This window comes from Pinus tabuliformis, chromosome 4_1, assembly GCF_031772625.1.
Source record: "Pinus tabuliformis cultivar Carrire ecotype Pingquan chromosome 4_1, CPIR1, whole genome shotgun sequence".
In the NCBI taxonomy this organism is placed as follows: Eukaryota; Viridiplantae; Streptophyta; class Pinopsida; order Pinales; family Pinaceae; genus Pinus; species Pinus tabuliformis.
Window position 1 is genome coordinate 412,771,169 of NC_142303.1, and position 25,169 is coordinate 412,796,337.

Here is a 25,169-nt window from a genome sequence, read left to right on the forward strand (position 1 = left end):
GAGTACTTGTCCAAATGATTGGAATGTCAGTTGGTGAAGGCGAAGCATCAACACCTTGCTGGTTTGTTGCAACCATGTCCATTCCATAATGGAAATGGGAAACCATATCTCTAGATTTCATCATCGTCTTACCTCGCACCGAGAAGCATTACAAATCAATTATGGTGGTGGTGGAGAAATTGAGCAAAACAACTCACTTCATCCCTGTGAAATCCACTTACAAAACAGTGGAAATTGCAGACATATTTATGAAGGAAATATTCTGTCTGCACGGAATACCCAGGGTGGTAATTTCTGATAGAGATGTAAAATTTACATCTACATTCTGGAAGACCCTCTTTTCAAGACTAGTTACCCAAATTCAATTTAGTACAACTTACCATCCTCAAATGGATGGACAAACCGAACGAGTGAATCAAGTGCTAGAGGGCATGTTACATATGTCTATGATGCAACAACCACATAAATGGGAAGACTACCTCCACTTAGTGGAATTTGGATATAACAACGGACATCATGAATCGTTGGGCATGAGCCCCTTTGAAGTGATGTATGGGAGAAGGTGTAGAGTTCCCATAGATTGAAATAACCCATTTAATAAGTTAGCCTTGGGTCCTAACATGCTAACAGAAATGGAGGAGACAGTTAAGAAGGTTCGACAAAATCTAAGGGTTGCCCAAGATAAGAAGAAAATGTATGCAAATAAAAAGCAGAACTACAGAGAATTTTAGACAAGGGATCACGTTTATCTAAGAGTGAAGCTCCAGAAAAGTTCCTTACAATGGAGGGGTTGTGCTAAGTTAGCACCCCTGTACTGTGGACCCTTTCAAGTTTTGGAATGGATTGGGCTAGTCGCCGATAAACTTGCATTACCGAGCCATATCTGGGTCCACAACATTTTTCATGTCTCTTTTCTAAAAAATATGTGTACAATCCACAACATATAATTAGCTGGGAAAATATTCAAGTAATTAGTTAAGGAGAATACTTAACTTTTGGATAAACTATTTTGGAAAAATTATGACTATGAATTTTGTATGTTCAGGTCAAACCGAGAGGAGAGTTCCTAACAGAACCTCTTTGTATTCTCAATCGGAGAGAAACCACCTTGCGGAAGCGGGCCATCACCCAAGTTAAAGTGCAATGGAAGCACTTTGGTTTGGACAAGGCCACTTGGGAAGAAGAGGGATTTATGCGGGAAGATTACCCAATATTATTTTCTTAAATCATAAGAACACCATGGATGGTGTTCCTCTAATGGGGGGGAGATGTAACACCCCAGGCTACATGAAAAATTACTGCAGTTACTGAGTTTAATTTTATGTTTCACTGTATTAAATTCTTAAATTGTGTTGTTAAATATAACAATGGCTGAGGCTGGAAGGCCAGTATACATTTGGTTACCTCGTTAATGGATAATTAGGAATTCAGTTATGTTAATTAATATAAAACAATTTCCAATAGTTAAAAGAAACAATTATCAAGAAACAATTACCATCTGCTCTGGAAAGGGAAATATAGAGGTGGAAAGTATCCAGTGAGGGCTCCTAGAGCTGGGTGGAATAAACCAATGGGAAGAACACTCAAGAACAGTCTGGAACGGTACAAGACTTGAGGCTGGACAATGGAGTCCTAAAGCCCAAGGTACTCGACTATAGCTGGATATACATTTAGTAACTGTAAGGAAACGAAAGTGCTCGGGGGAGTCTGGATGTAATCGCCAAACTCACGACTAGGAGGAGAGCCTTTCCAAACAGAATCAGGTCATATGTTCACAAGCAGTAGACAGATAAGTAAAATAGAATGCTTTCAGAAATGATAGTGAAGTCTAGAAATTATTTGTTAAAGTATTAGAAAAATTTAAGGAAAATATTCTTGGAAATTATATCCAAACTAAAATAGAATTGAAGATGCTAGATCAAGCAAAAATAGTAAAACACTACAATAAGGCTTAAACATTAACTAATAAATATAAGCATTGCATAACGAATGTATTTTTCCCTTTTATTAATTAGTCATTGTACATAAACTTAAAACTGTAGAAACCCTTTTCATTAACCTGTGTGAAAATTTCCTTGATAGATTATTACCAGAGAAAAGAACGATAATAATAACAGTAGTTCCGGGGTTTTTGGACTGATAACTTAAGAAACCATGCCTAACACTTATTAATTGATTGTCTAACTATCTATATAGTTGTTGCTCGAATAGAAGAAAACAGGAACAAATCATGCAGTAATTCAAAGGCATGGACAATAATGGCGAACCATGTAAAATTTTCCATTCTTTTAGAGGAAGTATAAACATGTCCATCGATGATAGAAACCGCAAACCGCATCATTTAAGCACACTGCAAGCAGCAACGGAACAGTATGAAGGTGCCAACATTAAATCAACAAGAAGACTATTAATTAATAGCATAGAAACCTTGTTTCTTGCATAAGTTCTTAAAAAAATGAAAAGAAAACTATATATATAAAAGTCTGGAACTCTTTCTATAGTGAAACCCTCATACATGTCGAGTAAACCCCAAATTCAACCTTATACAAAGTTTAAATAAAAATCATGGATTCAACAAGCTTCGAGCATAAGCCTCGGTCGTCGAGAAAACCATATGCTTAACACTTCACATCGGAATCAAGTATGGAACCAGAGAACATATTTTCCAACCTGAAAGCAACTGAAGCAGACAATTAGTGGCCTTGACCATTCAGGAACAATTCGAGGACACTCTGATTCTACGAGAGGTGACTTAGACCGATGTAGGGTTAAAGAAGGTAACATATGAATACTTTGTTTCTTCAAGTCAATTTTATAAATTTTTACAGTCTAGAATTTTGAATCCAAATGGTCAATGACTTATGTTACAAGGAAGGCGAGCCACCATCGATGGGACCCCTCCAAACACAGGTAACTATTCCACCCCTTGGTCATTCCTTTAGTTTTTTTCTTGAGTGGGCCTAATGATCAAGAGCATGTGTTTCCTCCTAAGAAGTCCCAGGTCCAAAACAAGAGGGGGTAGAGTATGTATGCCTTCGTAGACTTAGCACTGAAATTGGTGGGTCTCTAGCAGTCAAATCATTGCTCAAAATTGGGTGGTCTCTACACCAAGTTGGGGTAGAGTATTTATGCCTTCGTAAACTTAACACTCATATCGATGGGTCTCTAGCAGTGTTATATACATATCAAGGGTTTCTAGCAAGTCTCTAGCAATGTTATATACACATGCATATCCACATTCAATATCACTAACAATTACCCACAAAATGATTAGTCAAACCCATCCACCATCACTTAAAAATGTCATATCAATCAAACACACAATAGTAACTACACAAACTTACACAAAATTATAAAAATTATTTACTTCAAAAATATAAAAATACATACATATATATATAACAAATGGCATATAAAATTTAAAATACATATGAAAACATTTCATATATTCACATCCACCAATACTAACTAATGTCCAAAAATAAAAATAAAAATAAAAAACATATATTATAATATATGTATAATTTAAAGAACAATGTAATTTTGACAGTAAAAAATAAATAAATGATTTCCAGCATTACACAATAATGTCCCTCATCTAAATCACATAATCATAATCATAATCATAATCATGTGCATAAACAGAAAATCATATCATAATGTATTTGTATTGGGAAAAAGACATTCTACCCTTCTAATTTACTCATTTACGCATCCCAAAACAGAGTACTCATTGCGATCAATTCTTTGTTCCAAATTCAAAAAATAAATTACATCTGACTGACACCAGTGGAAAACCAGACTTCTCCAAACAAAAAACCGCTTCCATTCCATTGAACAAAAATGGAACAGCACCTGGTTACAGTTGAAGAACAAAGAAACAAAAAGGGTTAAGCAAAACGCCTTCCTCTATCGTCAGTTTACGGAAATCTGAATTGTTTTGAACTCCATGGCAGGCGGAATCCTGGGCACAGTAACAGTCAAAACCCCATCCACACACGATGCAGAAATGCCCTCGACATTGGCATCCCCAGGCAGCGTGAATTTCCTGGCAAACTTAGGGCTTCTCTTTCTTTCCACTCGCAGATATTTACAGCCCTCCTCATCCTCGACCGCGTCGCGCTTCCGCTTGACTCCCTGGCATTCTATCACCAGCAACGTCTCCTCTTCCACATACACCTTCAAAAAAATAAACCCTCCCTGTCACTAAAATGAAACCCTAATCAAGAAACCCACCCTGCTCACTGGATTTAATTTTCGCCATTTACCTGAATGTCGGACTTGGTAAGGCCCGGAACGTCAGCGTAGAACACATACTCCTTGGGCGTTTCTTCGATGTCCACCGCTACGCCCTTGTTCTCCTCATGGTGATGGCCATATAACCGCCTGCATTGACTTTTGAGCATCTGCAGCTTGTCATATAACAGAGGGCTCATCTCCAGCTTTTCCGGGAAGTGCAGACCACGATCCATGTAACTCTTCTCCAGCTTTTCCAGAGCACGATCCAGGTAACTCTTTATTCCATAGAAAATACGTTACACTCAACCAATTTCCCCAAAAAAATGCCATAAAATTATTCAAACCCTCCTAGCTGCCATTAAAAGATTCTACAGACGAAAAATTGCCATAAAGTTATTCAAACCCCCCTAGCTGCCATTAAAAGACTCTACAGAAGCTTAAACCCTGCAACCAAAAATGTTAAACCCTACTAACCAAAAAGGCAAAACCGTGTATATTAGATTTACCTTCTGAAAAGAATAAAATGGATAACAGTGTATATTAGACTTACCCTCTGAAAAGAAATAAAATGGATTACAGGCAGTCACAGTGGATGGGTGAGATTCTTTGCAAATCGATTCCAAACACCAAAACTCTAGAAGCTGGACATCGATCAAGCAAATTCAATTGACAGTTCTGATCCCATCCCTCGTGATATATAGGCACATAGAAACTTCGAGAGGAAAAATTGGAAGAGAGTGGAACGTTCTCGAGCTTTACAATTGGGACGTTTAACTTTTAAGCCATCAATTGAGTTTTGGTTCACCAAAATGTTAAAATTTTAAAAAGTTTTATTATTAAGTTTTTTGGCAATTATAATTTTAAGAAAAGTAATTTAAAAATAAAGTTTGGTAAAAATAATTTATGCTTTACATGGCGCGGAACAAATCCAATTTACAATACAAACATTTAACTTTTAAGCCATCAATTTAGTTTTGATTCATCGAAATGTTAAAATTTTAAAAAGAAAAGTTTTATTATTAAGTTTTTAGGCAATTATACTTTTAAGAAAAATGATTTAAAAATAGAGTCTGATAAAATTAATTCAAATGTGTACAATTGTCTTAAAACTCTTTAGTTTGACTAAAAGAATTTAAGGAAAAAAATTAAAGATAAAAGTTTTAGTAAAAATTATTTAAATTGTATAGTTGTCTTAAAAGTGTTTTTGTTTGTCGGCCTGGAGTATGCCGTAAAACTGCTTCTGCTTGGCTAAGAGCTCGTCTTTCTCGGACGTAAGGAAACAGGTTAACGGCCCAAGACCTAGAGGCATCTGGCAGGAGTGAAAGCCTGCTCCCTTACGGACCACCAGCGGGTTATTACAGGTGGCGTGGTTTTCCTTGATAACAGTGATGAGTCAAACCGACATTCGCGGATAGCAGCCAGAGATGGCTGTCCTCACTGTTGGTTTGACACCCGAGTTTGATAGGCTTTGCCACCTTCAGGAAAAAAAGTGTTTTTGTTTGACTAAGAACTTGTTTCTTTAAATGTAATGGCCCAAGACCCATAGGGAAAAAACTGGACAAGCACCTACAGCTGGAATAGTTCAATTTAGTTTTGGTTTACTAAATTGTTAAAATTTTAAAAAGGAAAGCTTTATTATTAAGTTTTTCCGCAAGTATAATTTTAAGAAAAATAATTTAAAAATAAAGTTTGGTAAAAATAATCTAAATGTGTATAGTTGTCTTAAAAATGCTTTGTTTGACAATTAACAAAGAAATTTTAAGAAAAAATAAAGTTTGGTAAAAATAATTTAAATTTGTAAGAAAAATAATTTAAAAATAAAGTTTGGTAAAAATAATCTAAATGTGTATAGTTGTCTTAAAAATGCTTTGTTTGACAATTAACAAAGAAATTTTAAGAAAAAATAAAGTTTGGTAAAAATAATTTAAATTTGTATAGTTGTCTTAAAATTGTTTTTGTTTGACTAAGAATTGGGTTTCTTTAAACGTAATGGCTCAAGACCTAGAGACATCTAGTAGGAGTGAAAGTTTGCCCCTTACGAACAACTAGTTGGTTATTCTAGGTGGTGTGATTTTCCTTGAATAACAGTGATGAATCGACCTAGAGACTTCTAGTAGGAGTGATGATTCAACAACTAGTGATGAGTGTCCTCACAACTAGTTTCACAACTGACAAATAAATTATAATAGATTATAGATTTTCTCACCATTTATAAAAAACTTAAATTTGCATAGTGTTTAATTAATCTATTATAAGAAAATAATTTCAAATTGATCAAAACACATTGTGGTAAACTTAAATTTGTAGTGTTTAATTAATCTACTCTAAAAAAATAATTTCAAATTGACCAAAATACTTGGATGCAGCGATATAACAAATGGTTTAGTAAATAGGGTACTTGCTTGGGGTATAAAAGTATAGGAAGAGGCTTTAGGGTCAGTTGGAGAACACACTAGAGTGATGAGTCGTTCAATTTTCTAGAGTGAGGTTTGCTAAGAGAAATCGAATCAATGATCAACAGCTAGTGGCAGTGAGTACATAACAGAGAGGCAGAGTTGGTACTAGTGAGACAACGCAGATCCTGGAGAGGTTGATGCAGACGCAGTTGGGTGTTATGCAGAGGTAGCTACGAGCTGCACAGAGCCAGGAGAGGCCAGTGTGTGTGACTCAGAGGGTCTAATGGCTGACGTAGAAGCTTCAAAAGGTCAGAGAGGTTAGTAGAGATGACACAGGGCCAAAAGGTAGCGTTGGGAGGATTTCGTGGGACAGACTGGGAGCTGGTGAGCTGGGTAGGGTGATGCAGTCCCTATCAGAGTGATGCAGAGCAGTGGAAGATGCAATTGTTGTTGTACGATTGTTCATCTGGTGATTAATCAACCGAAATATCTATCTCCGAGGAGAGGTACTACTGCTAAGGGAATTGTATGTTGGTTGAGCCATTTCTGGCACCTTAGTTGTATTATGAAAACTGTATAATAATAAAACCCTCTGAATAGCTGCACTGATTTTTCCACATTGGGTTTTTCTGGGGACATTGGTCCAAAAGTAACGGTGTCACTTGTGTGCTTGTTTTCTTTTAGTTGATGATCTGTAGATGTTAACACTGTACTTGTGTTTATTTTCAGTGTTTACATGGTAAATAACTTGTTAAGTAATTAAACACGTAGGAAGCAATAAACCAGATAGTACATGAAGAATTTCTAACGGGTTAAACTTAGAAATTCCAACAAGGTATCAGAGTGTGGTTGCAGATCATAAGAAAATTGAAGGCATTAACCAAGCAGAGCATTTGCAACAGATTCAGTGGTCCCCAGTGACAGAGCTGATCCTTGCAGAAGGCGACAGAGAAAGGAGTGGTGCAGAGGCACTCTGTCATTGTTCTAGGCCAGAGAAAGGCAACGCAGAGGCTAAGGGAGGCAGAATCAATCTCACGCAGAGCCTAGGAGGGTTAACGCAGTTGGCTAGGGGAGTTGATTTGATGGTGCCGGGATTGCGCAGAGTCAAGTGGATTAATCCTTCACTTATTGGGGCATAGGAGGCTGTGGGTAATTTGTGGAGCGAAGCTGGTGGGGTACTATGGTCAGAACAATACCTAAAAGGGCAACACCAAGGAGGAGGGAGTTGCTGCTGAGACGGTTTTCTAGTGTAGGAATCCAGATCAATGTTACAGTTACAAAAATGATCGGAGTGGGGAAACTTGACGTTGGCAGAAGGATTTCCAGGAGGGAAATCGGGACTTAGAGGGAGTCCAAAGGAGAAATTCTAGATGAGAAGTAAAGAGACTCAGGAGGAGTCAAACTGAGAACTTCCAAACAGGAAGAAGAGAGACTCGACAAGAGTCGAACAGAGGACTTCCAGGAGGGAAGTAGAAACACTTGGAAGAGTTGAAAGGAGAGCAGTGAAATGGCCATGAATTAGATGAGAGATCAGGACACGCTAGACATAGAGTCCAACTTTGTAGTCTAGAAGGCCAGGATCTTGTCCGTTCTAGAAAAAACATCGCATCAAAGGCTTCGCCTTGAGAACGATGGCTATCCCGGTCGACCTAGTAGTGAATGGTATGTATGATGAGACAATGGCTAAGACAAAGTGAATCATCCTTGATGGGGTCAAGGATCATGTGGTACCACATTTTTGCGTAGAAGGAAATGACAAAGGAGATGTGGGACACTTTGAAGACATTGTACTAGCATACTTCTGTGTAGAGGAATATGCTCTTGGAGAATCACCTAAGGGCATACCAGATGGAGAAGTGAGAGAAGATAGATGTCTTCCTCGGTCGGTTGAAGGAGATCCATGACCAGCTAACATCCATAGGTGGCTATGTGTCTCAAAAAAGCTTTCCCTTTACTAAAAATAACATCATAGTCTCTATCCTCCAAATTGCAACAAATACCAAATTATGCTTGAGACTTGGTACATACATGACATCTTTCAAGTGGAAATGGGAGCCCAACTCCCTCTTAAAGCATGCAGTCCCAATTCCTTTGGTGTTGTACCTCCCATCATTACCCAATTTGATGTGCATTTGGAGATCCTTATGCTCCAAGTTGCTAAAAAATTATGTACACCTTTTCATATGGAACGAGACACTGAAATCTAAGTACCACACACACCCCATAATAGTGTGGATATGCACGCTATTAGGGTGAAGTCTAATTCAAATTATGAGGCTAGTGCTTCACCTCCTACTCCTCCTGAGGGTTTCTTGTTAGAATTTTTGCGTGGAAACTTTGTAGCATAGTGCCTATATTTGTGGCAATGGAAGTATTTTTCTTGCTCAAGTATTTCTTCTTGCCATATTTTTTGTTGGATTTAGGTTTGTTATAGGTCTTCTTTCCTTTTCCCTTAATCCCCTTCCTAACCAAGGAAAAATTTTCTTCATCCTCTCATTTTGATGATGCTCCATCTTTGGTATTTCTCCTGATCTCTTCTTGTACCAAATCAGACCACAACCTCTCCCAATTCGGTATTTTTTTCCTTCCATTCATAGAGTCCTGGTAGCTATGCCAGGATTTTGGAAGGCTTAGAAGATCTAAGCGCACTAGGTCACCTTCTACAACATTCTCCCCAACCCATCCAAGCTCATCTTGAAATTGTGTAAATCTAGTCAGGTACTGGACCACAGATTCATTCTTCTGAATCCTTATGTTTTGAAGTTTGTCTTTTAGGGCCAATTTTCTATGGTCACTGCTATTTTCCAATAGCTTAGTTAGTGTCTCCCACACAGAAAATGGTGTAGCTTTTCCATGGAGATTTGAGATCACATGGTTTCTCACAAATTCCAGAAGAATTCTCCTGGCCTTTGCAACATCCTTCTTCCATTGGGATAATTGATTTGCATCAGACTATTGGGGTTTTGCAATATCAGTTTTGATATATTATAACACAATTATTATCAAGCACTTCTTCCATCCAGTCCTTCCAAGCAATGAAATTTGAGTGACTCTCTAGGGCATACTCCAATATTAGTATGTTGAAAGACATTGTCCAAAATCTGAAGGAAAACTTCAACAATGAAGCTACAATTCAAAATTCCTGAGGGACGAATTCGAAATATTGGTTCTAATGTGGTTTCAGGGCTCCAATACCATGTAGAAATTTTGATATAAATTGCACTTGTTCAATAAATCAAACTGAAATCAAAAGACACAATTCTAATCTAACAATCTACGGAATGGAAATCAAAGTTTAGAACAACATGCATAGACATGAAACAAGAAAAACCAAAATTACATAGTGATTTCAGTAGAAATTTTGAATAATATGACACTTATTCACAGAGATTATCACGATTATACACTATTGCAGAATGCATGCATAATACATAACCTTCTCTACGTTGATCATCAATTTTGCGGAATTAAAAACAATGAAACATCAATCGCATGCGCACATTAACATAGTATGTAACCTAGGGAAATCATACAGCTGAAAACCCCACACTATCTGTATATTATAATGATTGAGAACATGTAACAATACATAGTACAATACTCCTCACAAGTACTCAGTACTATCTCCACCTGTTACACACAAACTAGCTCAGATCTGAATCAATCACAGGTTCAAATCTCCTCCATTGCTTGCCTGCCTCCACTGCGCAATCCTGCATGAGAATGGATGAGAATAACTGATCCAAACTCATATTTCCCTGGCTGAACCATGCAATCCTTATTCGCAATACTCGATCCATTGATTGTGCAAATCTCATGCACAACTATAGTCACAACTGATAGCAATCTCAACCTCTAACACCTGTCTCCACTAAACTGTCCATGCACTGAGTTAACTCATGTATTCTTTAGTTGCTTTATGAGTTAATAATTAGTGAATTAATTAAAAAATAATTCACATCACTGATCACTAGTGTATTCTACAGTTAGACTAAATACACCAAGTCAAACTGAACACAACTCCATCAACTCCACCAAACTCAACCACATGAGCTCTAACTGAAGTCCATCATGCAATAGCTCAACTGACCCATAAGAAAAGCATATTTCCATCTGACAGCTGCATGTGCCACATATGTAGCTCAAACTAAAGTGCTCCAAGAGGATAAGATAATGTTTATAGTTCAAATATTATTATGAGCTAATAATATTCGACTATTCTATTTTTAGCCTGGCAGTCTAAAAATAGACTCCACCCATATGTCTAAAAATATAGGTCCATCTATTTTTACCAACATGACCAATCATCCACAAATAGCATCCTGCAACTCATAGACCATGATCCATATGTCTAAAAATAGACATAGTCTAAAAATAGACTTTGTGCCAAAAATAGCCTGCGTGCCAACTTAGTGAAGGCGACTTCTTTCCACTAAGCTCCATCATCTTGTTGCATTCTCAACACTCCCTCTCAACAAGATATGGATTATCAGCAACCCCTATCCTGCCTCGGTGGTATTCGAATTTGCTCCTGCTGAGTGCCTTCGTCAAGATATTAGCATCCTGATCCTCCATTGGAATGTATGAAAGTAACATGATTCTTAGCTGCACACAATCTCTGATATGATGGTACCTGATGTCAATGTGCTTAGATCTATCATCAAATACTGTATTAGCCGAGAGTTTAATGCAACTCTGGTTATCACAATAAATCACAGTAGGCTCCAAGTATGAACCGAACAACCCGACCAGGATCTTCCTCATCCATATAGCCTCACATGCAGCTAAACTTGCTGCCATATACTCGGCCTCTGCTGAACTGAGTGCCACAGATATCTGCTTCCTGTTGTACCAAGAAATTGCAGTCGACTCAATACAGAAAATCCCTCCAGATGTGCTCTTTCTTTCCGTTGGGATCCCTGCCCAATCTGCATCTGTGAAGCCCCATAGCTTCACCTCATCCTCCTGTCTGTACCACAATCCATATCCCGATGTGCCTCTGAGATAATGCAATACATGCTTGCCTGCCTTCCAGAAGAGCTTGGTTGGCTTAACCATAGCTTATGAAAGCTGGTTAATAGCATAGCATATATCGAGTCGTGTATTGACCAGATACATAAGCGACCCCACCAACTGTCGATAAACAGTGGCATCCACTACCTCTGCTGAAATAGCATCCTGATTCCTCCAACCTCCAGGAAGAGGAGTATGAATAGGCTTGCAGCCATGCATGTTGAACTTCTCCAATAACTCCCGAGCATACTTACCCTGAGAAACAAATAGTCCATCACTTCGCTGCCAAATTTCCAATCCCATGAAATAATGAAGGAGGCCCAAGTCCTTCATCTCAAACTCCTTAGCAAGATCATCCTTGCATAAAAGTATCAACAAATCATCACCTGTTAGAATCAAATCATCTACATAAAGTACAATGATAAGCAACTTACCCTCCACCACAATCTGGTATAGGTTAGGATCCGACTCACTCTTGGAGAATCCAAGTCCGGTGAAATAACTCTCTATCCGTGTGTACCAAGCACGTGGTGCTTGTTTCAATCCATACAATGCTCTCTTGAGCCTGCACACATGCGAATCACTGCTGAAGATCTTGAAACCTTCGGGCTGCTCTATATACACCTCCTCCTCAATGACTCTGTTGGGGAACGCAGTCTTCACATCCATCTGATGAATGTGCCACCCCATCTGTGCTGAGAGAGCAAGAATCATCCATATGGAAGAATACCTTGCGACATGTGCAAAGGTCTCCTCATAATCGATCCCCTCTATCTGTGAAAAGCCTCAGGCAACAAATGTTGCCTTGTACTTCTCCACACTCCCGTCAGCTGCTTGCTTCACTTTGTAGATCCATCTCGAACCCACCACTGATTTCCCTTCTGGTCTTGGGACAATCTCCCATGCACTGTTTCTGACAATTGAATCATATTCTTCCACCATGGCATCTACCCATGCGGGATCCTCCACAGATTCCTCGAAAGAGGATGGCTCAGTCACAACACATTTGCTCACAAGAGCCATGTATCCAGTGTATCGATCAGGTCACTGTCTTTGTCTGCGTTGAGCTATAGGTGGTCCTACAACCTTCTCTGCATCTTGAGCCAGTCGCTTAGCTTCTGTAATGCGCTTTCGCCCTCTGATGGTTGGTGCTGCATGAGTGGTCTCTTCCACTCCATGAACTTCGTCCTGTGGCTGATCCACGTCCTGAAGCTCATCCTTAGGAACTAATAGCTCCTCATCTGCATGCAAGTGTGGCTCCCTCTCAAGCGAACACTTCATGGCTTTCTCCTCCTGAAATTTGATATCCCATCGCACAACAGTCTTGTGACTGTCTGGAAAATACACACGATAGTTGTTGGGCGTATCAGTGTACCCCACAAATATCCCAACCTCTGCAGTTGGCTCCAGCTTCTTCCTGGCATCCTTCATCACATGCATGTAAACTTTAGAACCAAAAATCCTCAAATGACAAATATCAGGCCTCTTACCAGAATAAGCCTCCTCGGGTGTACTCATGCCAAGTATCCTATGCGGACAATGGTTCTGCACATATACTGCATTATTGCATGCTTCTACCCACAAGTGAAGGGGTAGGCCCTCATCATGCAACATCGCCCGTGCAACACCCACGATCATTCTGTTCTTCCACTCAGCAACCCCATTCTGCTGTGGGTTATGGGGAGCTATGAGCTCTCTTCAAATCCCTTCTGCGCTGCAAAAGTACTTGAACTCGCCAGAGATGAATTCACCACCATTGTCGCTCTTAAGAGCCTTCACCTTCTTCCCCAACTCCTTCTCGACCAGTGCTTTGAACTCATAGAACTTTGAGTATGTCTCACTCTTCTTCTGCATGAAGAAGATCCAACACTTCCGAGAGAAATCATCAACAAATATCACATAGTACCTATGCTTTGCTGTCGAAGCTACTGAGAAACGTCCACACATGTCTATGTGAATTCTCTCAAGGATCATCGTGGTGCGACTATCCTTCTTGTGAAAGGTGGCTTTCATAAATTTTCCCAAAGTACACCCCTTGCACTGATCTGACTGCGCAAGAGTGCCTTTAGGAAGCCCAGTAGTAATCTGCTGTAGTATCTTCAAGGCTCCATGGTGAAGGTGGCCCAACCTCCTGTGCCACAGCTCGCCATCATCCCGGCTCACCAATCCTTTTGCCTTGCATGCCATTGCTGCGCAGCCATCTACATGTAACTGATAAAGGTTCCTGACTCGAACCCCTATCTTCCGGGTTTCTCCAGTTGTCTTACTACGTAGGAAAGCCTTTCCCTCGCTGAAAACAACATCATATCCCTTGTCTTCTAACATCGCCACAGAGATAAGATTCTTCTTCAATCCGGGAACATGCATCACTTCCTTCAATACGAAGGGTTTACCAGACTCCCTCTCAAAGGAAATGGTACCGATACCGGTCGCACTGTATCTACCATCATCGCCCATCTCGATGTGCACTCGAAGATCTTTCTCCTCCAGATCAGAAAACAAATCTCGATCTCCTGTCATGTGAAAAGACGCACCACTGTCCAAGAACCATACCGATCCCATCACACTTGATACCAAGCATGCGGTCAATGAAAAATCAAGCTCAAACTATGAGGCTAAGGCCTCTCCCACTGCAAATCCATTAGCTTGCTTATTTTTCTTCTTCTGCGGACAATTTGTGGCATAGTGTTCGTGTTGGTGACAGTGAAAGTACTTCACCTTGGACATGTCCTGCTTCTTGCCTTTCGCACCAGAATGAGAAGATTTCTTGTTCTTCCCCTTCTTTGCTTTGGCAGCCAAAGTGCAATTTTCTTCATCAGTTGCCTTTGATGAAGATCCGTCCCTGGTATTCTGCCTGATCTCCTCCTGCACAAGATTTGACCAAAGTCTCTCCCATCCTCGCAATTTCTCCCAACCATTGACAGAGTCCTGATAGGAATGCCAACTCTTCGGAAGACCAAGGAGAGCCAAGCTCACCAAGTCCTCATCATCGACAGTCACCCCCACACTTCCCAGCTCATCCTGGCATTGAGTGAACTTCGTGAGATACTTGGGCATACTGTCTCCCTTCTCGCACTTAATGTTTCTGAGTTTATCCTTGAGTGCCAACTTCCTCTGGTCACTTTTTCTTTGGAATAGATCGATCAATGCTTTCCACATCAAGTATGGAGAAGCCTTTCCATGCAGGCTGGACACAATGTGATCCTTCACGCCCTCCAACAGAATCCTTCAACACTTTGCTGTCTTCTTTTGCCAAACCTCAACTTGAGCAGTATCAGTAGGCTTTGGGACCTCAGCCTCTATGAAATCCTTCAGCCCATTGTCATCTAACACTGCCTCCATCCCGTCTTTCCATGCAATATAATTCGAGTTTCCCTCAAGAGCATACTCCAATCGCAATCCGTTGAAAGACATTTTAACTTTGACACCAAGAAAACACTGCTGCAAATTCGAATTCCACCAGCTCAAAACTCAATCGCTTTTGATCTAAAATTCGTGAGAACAAAGTATTTCTCATACAGAGATTGAATATATGGGATTTTACCGGATATCTCACCTTCCAAAGGAAGGACGAATCCAGAGGCTACCTGGCCCGATTACAGACTCTGATGATCAACTCTGCTCCCATACCATGTAGAAATTTTGAATAATATGACACTTATTCACAGAGATTATTCTGATTATACACTATTGCGGAATGAATGCATAATACATAACCTCCTCTACGTTGATCATCAATTTCGCGGAATTAAAAACAATGAAACATCAATCGCATGCACACATTAACACAGTATGTAACCCGGGGAAAGAATACAGCTGAAAACCCCACACTATCTGTATATTATAATGATTGAGAACATGTAGCAATACATAGTACAATACTCCTCACAAGTACTCAGTACTATCTCCACCTGTTACACACAAACTAGCTCAGATCTAAATCAATCACAGGTTCAAATCTCCTCCACTGCTTGCCTGCCTCCACTGCGTAATCCTGCATGAGAATAGATGAGAATGCCTGATCCAAACTCATATTTCCTTTGGCTAAACCACGCAATCCTCATTGGCAATACTCAATCCATTGATTGTGCAAATCTCATGCACAACTATAGTCACAACTGATAGCAATCTCAACCTCTAACACCTGTCTCCACTGAACTGTCCATGCACTAAGTTAACTCATGTATTCTTTAGTTGCTTTATGAGTTAATAATTAGTGAATTAATTAACAATTAATTTACATCACTCATCACTAGTGTATTCTACAGTTAGACTAAATACACCAAGTCAAACTGAACACAACTCCATCAACTCCTCAATCAACTCCACCAAACTCAAGCACATGAGTTCTAACTGAAGTTCATCATGCAATAGCTCAACTGACCCATAAGAAAAGCATATTTCCTTCTGATAGCTGCATGTGCCACATCTATAGCTCAAACTGAAGTGCTCCAAGAGGATAAGATAATGTTTATAGTCCAAATATTATTATGAGCTAATAATATTCGACTGTTCTATTTTTAGCCTGGCAGTCTAAAAATAGTCTCTGCCCATATGTCTAAAAATAGAGGTCCATCTATTTTTACCAACATGACCAATCATCCACAAATAACATCCTACAACTCATAGACCATGATCCATATGTCTAAAAATAAACATGGTCTAAAAATAGACTTTGCGCCAAAAATAGCCTGCGGGCCCACTTAGTGAAGGCGACTTCTTTCCACTAAGCTCCATCATCTTGTTGCATTCTCAACAATTTCTATGGGAACCCAACTAGGAAAAACCCATCAATCCTCTTTGCATTAATCAGTTGAATAGAAACTATTACAAGTGCATGCTCTAGCTCTAAGCACCACTTGCAAATGTAAATTATTCTCTCTACCGAATGAGAACCTCTAACCAACACCTAGCCAATATTTTCCTCCTCCAAACTCTTATTTCCTTGCATAATCCCAAACAATTTTGAGCTCCTAAACAATATCAAAGTCCCTATTTCCTTGCACAATTCCCAAGGAATTGATCTCGTGACTACATGTAACAATTGTACACTCAACTAGTTTATAATTAATGTTACACTAGCCTTTGTCTCCTCCACTCTAGCTAAGAAATTCAAATTCCATGCATATCTGGGCTATTTTGGGCTGGTTGATCAGTTAATTGACAGATCTCTGAGTTAGACCGTTGTCTCACTGCACAACTGGCCTTTACCTGACTCTATTAATTGATAGAGGTTAGTTAATCAAGTACAACTGAAAAGAAATGAACTAGATTACTATAATTTAGCAATCAACACATGCATGACTGAACTTCAAGCCCACTAACTCAAATTTTCTAATCTAACCGAGTGAAAAGGGCCATGTCACACTAGTTAATTGCCTCCAAGTTGTCCCACTAATGTGGAAATTCGATTTTCTCAATTTGACTAAGGATAAAGTCAAATTGAACCTTTCTTGCTACATTTTCTAACAACCATGAGATACATATAATATATATTATTTTTGTCAAAGGGTTTGAACCCTATTTTTCTAGTTCCCTCATGAAAACCCTACTTCTTGATTTCTAGGGTTTGTGGAGAATCTAGGGCATGATTGATGAGGATGATGATTTGATTTCTATCTAGATCTAGGGTTTGTATTTGGAAACCCTAGGATTCCATCCTCCATTGTTGCATAGAAACCCTAGATTGTTATATTGACATCATGCTTTTGTTATCACATATTGTGCTTGGTAACGCTTGTATTAATCCTTTGGTATGGTGATTGGTTCGTGAAGATGAAACTGATGCAAATTGATAATATGGAAAGTGATGGTGTACCCTATCTTGATGACGATGATGTATTTAAAACGACTCCAGAAGGTAAAATCTTGCAAGTGTGACGATGATGATAGAGCCCTAAGAGCTAATATCATAGTAGTTAATTATTGACACCCCTCCTTGATTAAAAGGGAGTGGAAAATATAGTTCTCTACTTCATGTGTCATGCACGAGACCAAGACTAACAACTGTACATATTTTTGAAGGCCATGAGGAGATAATGGCGTCCAAACGATTGGTTAAGCATATGAGAATAATACTCATTGAGGATTATAAATCCAATATCGGTAGTACAGTCTCGTGACCAACACTCTTTGAGTATTTGAAATGGTATCCAATATAAGAGTGGTCGAAGAGGGTCAATGTTCTTTGAGGATTGGTAATCCAAGATAAAAATAGTCCCAAAGGGACATACTTGGTGAAAATCCGGGTGGGGTATGTGCCTTGAGAGGTAGTGTAAAAAGAAATTTATTTTGTGTAAAAAGTGTCTTATATTCCACCAACTGATTAGGTTGGACAACCCTTCAAGTTGGCGTTGCAGTGACACATCCAACCCACAAGAAGTCTATAACTATGATGAAATTTGACCTAAATTGGTGAGAAATTGAACCACATCTTTTCTGATTTGTTCTGAAGCAAGGAAAGAATGTGAAGAGGCTTAAGAAGAGGCAAGAAGTCTAGTGAGAAAGTAAAAGGATGTCACTCTCATTTGAAGTGTGAATTCTCTAGGGTATCCATAGTTCTAAAGGAGCATAAGACAACAATTGAGTTTGATGAAGAAGATCTCTTGGTTAGGTGGTTGATTTGATTATGGTGTGTTGGTTTTTGCATCTATGGTCTTGGAAGTCTCATTTGAAGTTGATAAGAAGAGAAATTGGGTCTATAGTCTTGGAAGATTTGCAATGTAGAAATAAAAAATTACTTGAAATCAAATGAAACGCAAAACTAAATCACACACCGTGTAGCCAAGTGCTTGGTGAGATAAATTTGAGCAATGCTTCGATGATTTTTTCTCATGTATATGAATCCAACCCTTGTTAATCTTTCAAATACATATATGTTAATGAAAGTAATTGCAAAACAAAGGTAGGAGGAGAAGTTAGATGAGATAAATTATTAATAAAATAGAAGAAAAATCGTACTAATGCTTGATGCCCAATTAATATAGTAAGAGTTTTTCCTACTGCCCTTCATGAAAAATGACAATTTGTGGTCTTTCACTCAAATACAAACAAAATGGTCAAAGAAAGACAAATATTGCATGATTTTTCAAGGAAAAGTTTCTTATTTCTTATAAACCTTTATGTAACTCCCACTCGGCCAAGACATACAACACAAATATCAAACAAATTTTGTTGTCTCACCTAAACCCTTACCATTTTGAGCTATTTTCTTCAGGTAATTGTTCCACTGCAACATCTGAATTGATACTAGTTGTCCAACACATATTCATGAGAGCAATGAGGCAAACTTAGATTAAATTTGACCAAATATTAAATTTATTTGCATGAATAAATAATAATTAAAAGGACTTGAGTGCATGAATACCTGAATGAGATCCTCTTGGTTTCGAGAATAAATAGTTGGAGTAGTTTAATCTTGGAGAAAAATTCCCTCCACTTGATGAAGTAGCAATGAAGTCAACATTGACTTTGTTGTTGCTCTATTGGATTGAGGGTGCTTTCCTCCAATATTATCCAAATCATAAGTTATTCTATACTAAACATGGCCAAGCACGTGGAGGTGGAAGCTCTCATGCCCCTCCCCCCCTCACCTTCACATTGCTCTCAATTCCCCAGTACCCAATCTATCTACTATATGTGAAAGAAATACATTATTCCTCAGTACCCAATCTATCTACTATATAGGAAATAGTCGAAAGAAAGAGATTAAGATACATAAAAAAATAGCAAACATTCATTCATTCATTCGTAAATACACAAAATATTTCATCTCAATAAATTTTATCATAAAAAATATGTTTACATAATATGAAACAAGTTCATGTACATAAAGAAACATATAGAAATTACTCATTAACATATAACACTCATTTATTAATCATAGACACAAAATACTTCATCTCAAAAAATTTATCATCAAAAATATGTTTTCATAATATGGTACGTGATGTTTCTAATGATATAACTCGTACAATCATTTCTTTTTCTTTTTCTTTTTCTTGATTTTTGGCGGCTTGGTCGTTTCATTTTGACATTATTGACGTTATTCCATGAGGGGTGTATCATCAACTGTAACAAGAAAGAAATGTTAAATTGACATTTTTTGTTATTATTCATTAATAAAAATAACATTAGAGTTTTCTTTACCTCGTGCACTAGTCGACACTATTGGAATGATTTCCATGTGCTCGTCTTCTAGTATAGAATCCTCATGTATGACACTCTCTTCCATTGAAAGCTGGCTCGTGGTGTTTGTATGTTGTAGTGCAAACTCTACCAAAAAATCCTATATAAGAAAGAAAATGTTTTTTCTATTAGACAATGTAAAAATAAAAAAACAAACATTCATAATTGAACTTATGACATAAAAAAAATCACTTTAAAATATGGTTATTACTTGATATCCATCAAGATGTTGGTTTAACATGTTGATCTATATTTAATCTCAATAATTTTATTTCTAATGAAAATCAAGCAAGCAAGTTCTTCGTTTGTTCTAACCACAATATTATTCGTTGTTACAATTGGGTCGGTAGACATGAACAACTCATCACCGTCAAACCAATAAGGATCACTAAGCACTTCCTCAACAACATCTATGGACTGCTATGAGGATGGTACCCTCCCATTATCACCCTGTTTATCAAATAAGTGTAATTTGTAATTTTATTCCACCATCCTTAACTATAAACATTAAAAGGTTTTAATTTTATGAAACATTTTAGATCAATAGAAAAATTCCAATTTAATGAGTTAGCTCAACTCGAATGGGCATCATTTGGTTGAGAGCCATCATGACGTGACCAGTCAATGGGATACAGTATTTATTTTAATTGTATTGACTTGGATTAGTTGTAGATTAGGAGGCTTAGTTAGTAGTGCTAAGTGAGTCAATTGTATATTTCAATGAGATGATTGTCTTTCGTTGATCATTATCTTTTCAAATGGATAGTTGAGTTAATTATCGCATGATTTGAAACCATTATGTAACTGAAAGGGGCACATGAATATGGGAAATTTAATCACTGAAACTTAGAGGATTAAACCCCTTAACTATTCATTTAAAAGGTTGATTGAAGCATCACAACTAAGGGAGGAGTTCAGGGAGAAGAGAAGAAGGGTATTATTCAAGGAAATGAAAGGGTCGACTCTTTTGTTAAAAAGAATGTTAGAATTATTGTAACACAACATTGTGGATGGAAAATCCTAAAGGTCATGTATATTGCACTATAATAATCCATTAGTACACAAACTCAAATTTGGAGTTACTCAAATCCTTCACTAGCGAAATGTTTATAAGTATCTCATCCCCAAGACTAAAATGGGTCACGAGTTTAACAAATGTGGGTATGTTAGAAACAAGTTCAATGCATGGTAGTTCTAATTATAAAGCTTATGGAAGCTAGTGTTATAGACTATGAAAGCTTCCTTATTTTTCCTATTAGTCATAAGCGTTGTACATATTTCAAAATTACTTGTAAACCAAGATGTTTAAAATCCACAAAGTTTATATGAGACAAAATATTAGAATGCATCTTCTAGATTTTTCCCCTTATTAAGTTTGCATGGGTTTTGGTTGAACCTCTTTAAACAATTCCTTGCATTATAATTTAATCATAACCTCAAACTAGAGTTGGATGAAGAAATATCACAAATATATGATTCATTTAAGGGTGTTGTCATTCATTCATTCATTCATACATCCACAAAATATTTTATCTCAATAAATTTTATCACAAAAATATGTTTACATAATAGGAAACAAAATCGTTCCATTTTTTTGCAATGGAAAAATCACAACATTTTATTCATATAGTCAAAAGTTACATGTGAACATGCCATGAGGCATTCAACCTCTCTGTAAAAAAATGTGGTACTCAAAATAACGGGTTCTAAATAAAAAAGTGCAATCATTTTTATTGGATTTATTTCTCTTTTTTAATATGTAGTTAGAAAGGATGTCTTGATCTTGGCCCCCTTTAGTTCTTGTGGTCTCTAGTGTAATATGTCTTGTTGTTGACCTAGTCTTATGACTATGTTGCTGCAAGTGGGGTTGAGCATCAACTGTAATAAGAAAGAAATGTTAAATTCATATTTACTTGTATTATTATTATAAATGTTTTATTAATAAAAAGAGTAGTAGAGTGTTATTTACTTGCTTTAGTAGTGGAGGGAAGCAGAATACTTTCTGATGTGGCCATATGTTCTTCCTCTTCTCTAGACTCATCTTGTACATGCTCTAGTGTAGAAACAAGAAAGGTTATAATTAATACACCATTTTCATTTAAATGTTTTTAATTGTATTCCATACTACAGTTTTTTTACAACACATGAAATACCTCCACTACCAAGTTGAATGCCCTTCTCAAGAAGCACTCCACCATCAATAGGCTTATGTGTTGTATCTACGTTGCTTGCCTACTTTTTACAATCAAGCACCTTACTTTATGACCAAAAATAATAACCAATAGATTGTACAAGTAATCATTTATAAATGCAATTCATTGGTTTTATTTTCATGAGTGTTAGGTTGGGTGTTGGAAGACTGTGAAGATGTCAAGATTGTCCTAAGTTCAACCACACTTGATAGTCGTGCTTGAAAGAAAGATTTAGGTATTCCTTTGTGGGAGGCTCTTTGAATTGTGACCCCGATAGTTTTTTATGAGAACATGAATTTTTATTCTTATGTGATATTAAATTAAAATCGTTAATCATTTACAATTTGGATGCAAATTATCTTTTTATATACTTGCAATTTTTGCAACCAGTTTTGAGTAACGACCCAAGCCAATATGATGTTTCCCATGTTTGGCTATTCGTGCCATTGTGGCTTTGGAACTATCTAGGAGCCTATATTTAAAACATTGAAAAACTTAATTAGATGTCACAATGATGATAAAGCATCATAATTACATTATTAAAGGTGCCTTATACCTTCATGGTCTAGGTGGTGTCTTCCTGCTTTTTGATGTGCCTTCTCATTTTCATATGCCACGATCAATCTCCACTCCATCTCTAGAATTACTGGAGGGCGCTCATGTGACTTGGTCCTTTCCTATTGAGACCTAGAGTAGTCCCACATATATTTTAAATGTAATCATGCCTTTGAGCTAACTCCAGTTTTGTTGAAGGTACCCTCAACGAACATGCAAACCATCTTGTTAGTAAGTTCATCTTTTAACTTGGAACTTTGGAATTTCTAGTTTATGTGAATGGTGGGCCCAAATATTTCCAAGTTTGTGTCATACAAATGCCTATAGAATACATCATTTCCCGCAAAACAATATTATAAATAGATTAAAATAATCACATATTATACGTTAATTTCAATTAGATAGTGCTTAATATTTAAAAAACTTCTTAAATACCTTGAAGATTCTCTATTTTCATGGTTACATTGTCATCATCTACCAAAATTGTAATTGATAGTCATTCGGTGCTAGTAACAAGGGAAGATCCAGGAAAGCTCACTTCAAATTGTGTAATGGGATCACGCTCTGGAACCAAAATATCATATGTAGATCCTGACATATGTTGTTTAGGGGGTGAAATCCTGCCATGGTTGGTTCAATGGGTGTACCAGTCTCAATGACTAGTGCGCCACTTATAGGTGGAGCATCAACTCCGCTACCAACATTGTCCCCCATAGTCGCAACATGAGGATCATACTTCACCAAAGGATCTTGTAAAATAAAGAGTTTTTATTATTATAAAGGATGAGATAATTAAAATCATAAACAAATAAATGGGATAATTAAATGAGTTTCTCAGCCATACTAACGAATTTGGTTCACCAAGGTTTTGATTTCACCTCTTATCTCTTTTGTTTGAGGCTCAATTAGAACTAAAGAAATGAGTTTCTTGTTTGCTTTAATTCAAAGCTTCTTTATTTTCTGGATCAAATCAACAGACATACAAATTGCTTCTACAGTAATCTCTTCCTCAGGAGCATCTGTAGATTTCTCTAGGAATCATGCTATTAATTTGATTCTAGGAAGTTTTGCTCCAAACATCAGGCCTTATAGATATCCCTGTGTCCAAAAGAGTGAAATTGAACGTATGGTTGCAAAAATGCTAGAGGTTGGTATAATTCAACCTAGTCAAAGTTCTTTCTCTACTCCAGTAGTATTGGTTCACAAGAAGGATGGATCGTGGCGCATGTTTCCGGATTACAGGGAGCTCAACAAGCTCACTTTTAAAGATAAATTTCCCATTCCTGTCATTGATGAGTTATTAGATGAATTGCATGGATCAATTTACTTCACCAAGTTGGATCTTCATTCAGGATATCCTCAAATCAGAATGAAGACTAAAGACACTCCAAAAACAACATTTAGAACTCATGAGGGTCACTATGAATTTTTGGTCATGTCTTTTGGCCTTACTAATGCACCTTCTACATCTCAAGGTTTGATGAATTCCATTTTCAAACCCTTCCTTAGAAAATTTTTGTTAGTATTTTCTAATGATATACTACTCTACAACAAGTATTGGAAGGATCATGTCCAACATGTTGACATGGTGCTGAAGCTATTGGAGGAGAAACAATTATATGAAAAAATATTCAAATGTTTCTTTGGAGTACAAGAGGTGGAATATCTGGGTCATATTGTATCTCATGAAGGTGTTAAGGTAGACCCTAGAAAAATTAAAACCATTAAGGAATGGAAAATTCCTACATCCATAAAGCATCTACGATGATTTCTCTGGTTGAGAGGGTATTATCACAAGTTTTTTAAGAATTATGGGAGAATAGTAGCACCTCTAACAACAATATTAAAGAAAGATGCATTTTCATGGACTCCAGAAGCAACAAAAGCCTTTGAACATCTTAAAGATGCAATGTGCCAAGCACCAGTCTTATCTACACTGGACTTCACAAAAACCTTTATTGTGGAATGTGATGCCTTAGGAAATTGAATTAGTGCTATTTTAATGCAAGAAGAAAGAACCATTACTTTCGAAAGTCATCCAATCAAAGGAAAGTTTTTACAAAAATCTATCTATGAGAAGGAAATGCTAGCAATACTACATGCACTTAAGAAATGGTGACCCTACCTAATGGGAAGACACTTCAACGTAAAAACAAATCATGATAGTCTTAAATATTTTTTAGAACAAAGATTATCTTCAGAAGAGCAGCAAAAATGGGTCACAAAGATGTTGGGTTATGACTTTTAAATCATCTACAAAAAAGGGAAGAAAAATGTTGTGGCAGATGCACTCTCAAGAAAGGATGAGGATGTGGAAGAATTTCTTTGCGCCATTTCTATTATCCAACCAGATTGGATAAACGAAGCAAGGGATGAACGAAAGAATGACAAGGAAGTGTGGGCACTCATTCAAAAGATACAACAAGATCCCAGTACATATGATACATTTAGCTTGAAAAATTATTCGTTATGGTACAAGGGTCGGTTATACCTATGTAAGAATTCACAACTCAAACAAAATATTCTTAGGGAATTGCACACCTCTCCATTAGGAGGGCACTCAGGATTTCTAGAAACCTACCACAGG

General features: G+C 37.5%; 1 protein-coding gene across 1 annotated transcript in view; it reads right to left on the reverse strand.

The window, feature by feature from the left end:
* Positions 1 to 3,638: 3,638 nt before the first annotated feature.
* The window catches only part of LOC149176062 (18.6 kDa class III heat shock protein-like), a 37,269-nt gene continuing 15,738 nt past the window's right edge, over positions 3,639 to 25,169 (reverse strand). Inside the window, exons 2-4 of the mRNA XM_089421332.1 lie at positions 4,714 to 4,748; positions 4,269 to 4,514; positions 3,639 to 4,179 (exon numbers count right to left, since the gene is read on the reverse strand). Coding sequence (XP_089277458.1) covers positions 3,916 to 4,179; positions 4,269 to 4,514; positions 4,714 to 4,748 — 545 coding nt within the window. The 3' untranslated portion in view covers positions 3,639 to 3,915. The remainder of the gene's footprint in view (positions 4,180 to 4,268; positions 4,515 to 4,713; positions 4,749 to 25,169) is intronic.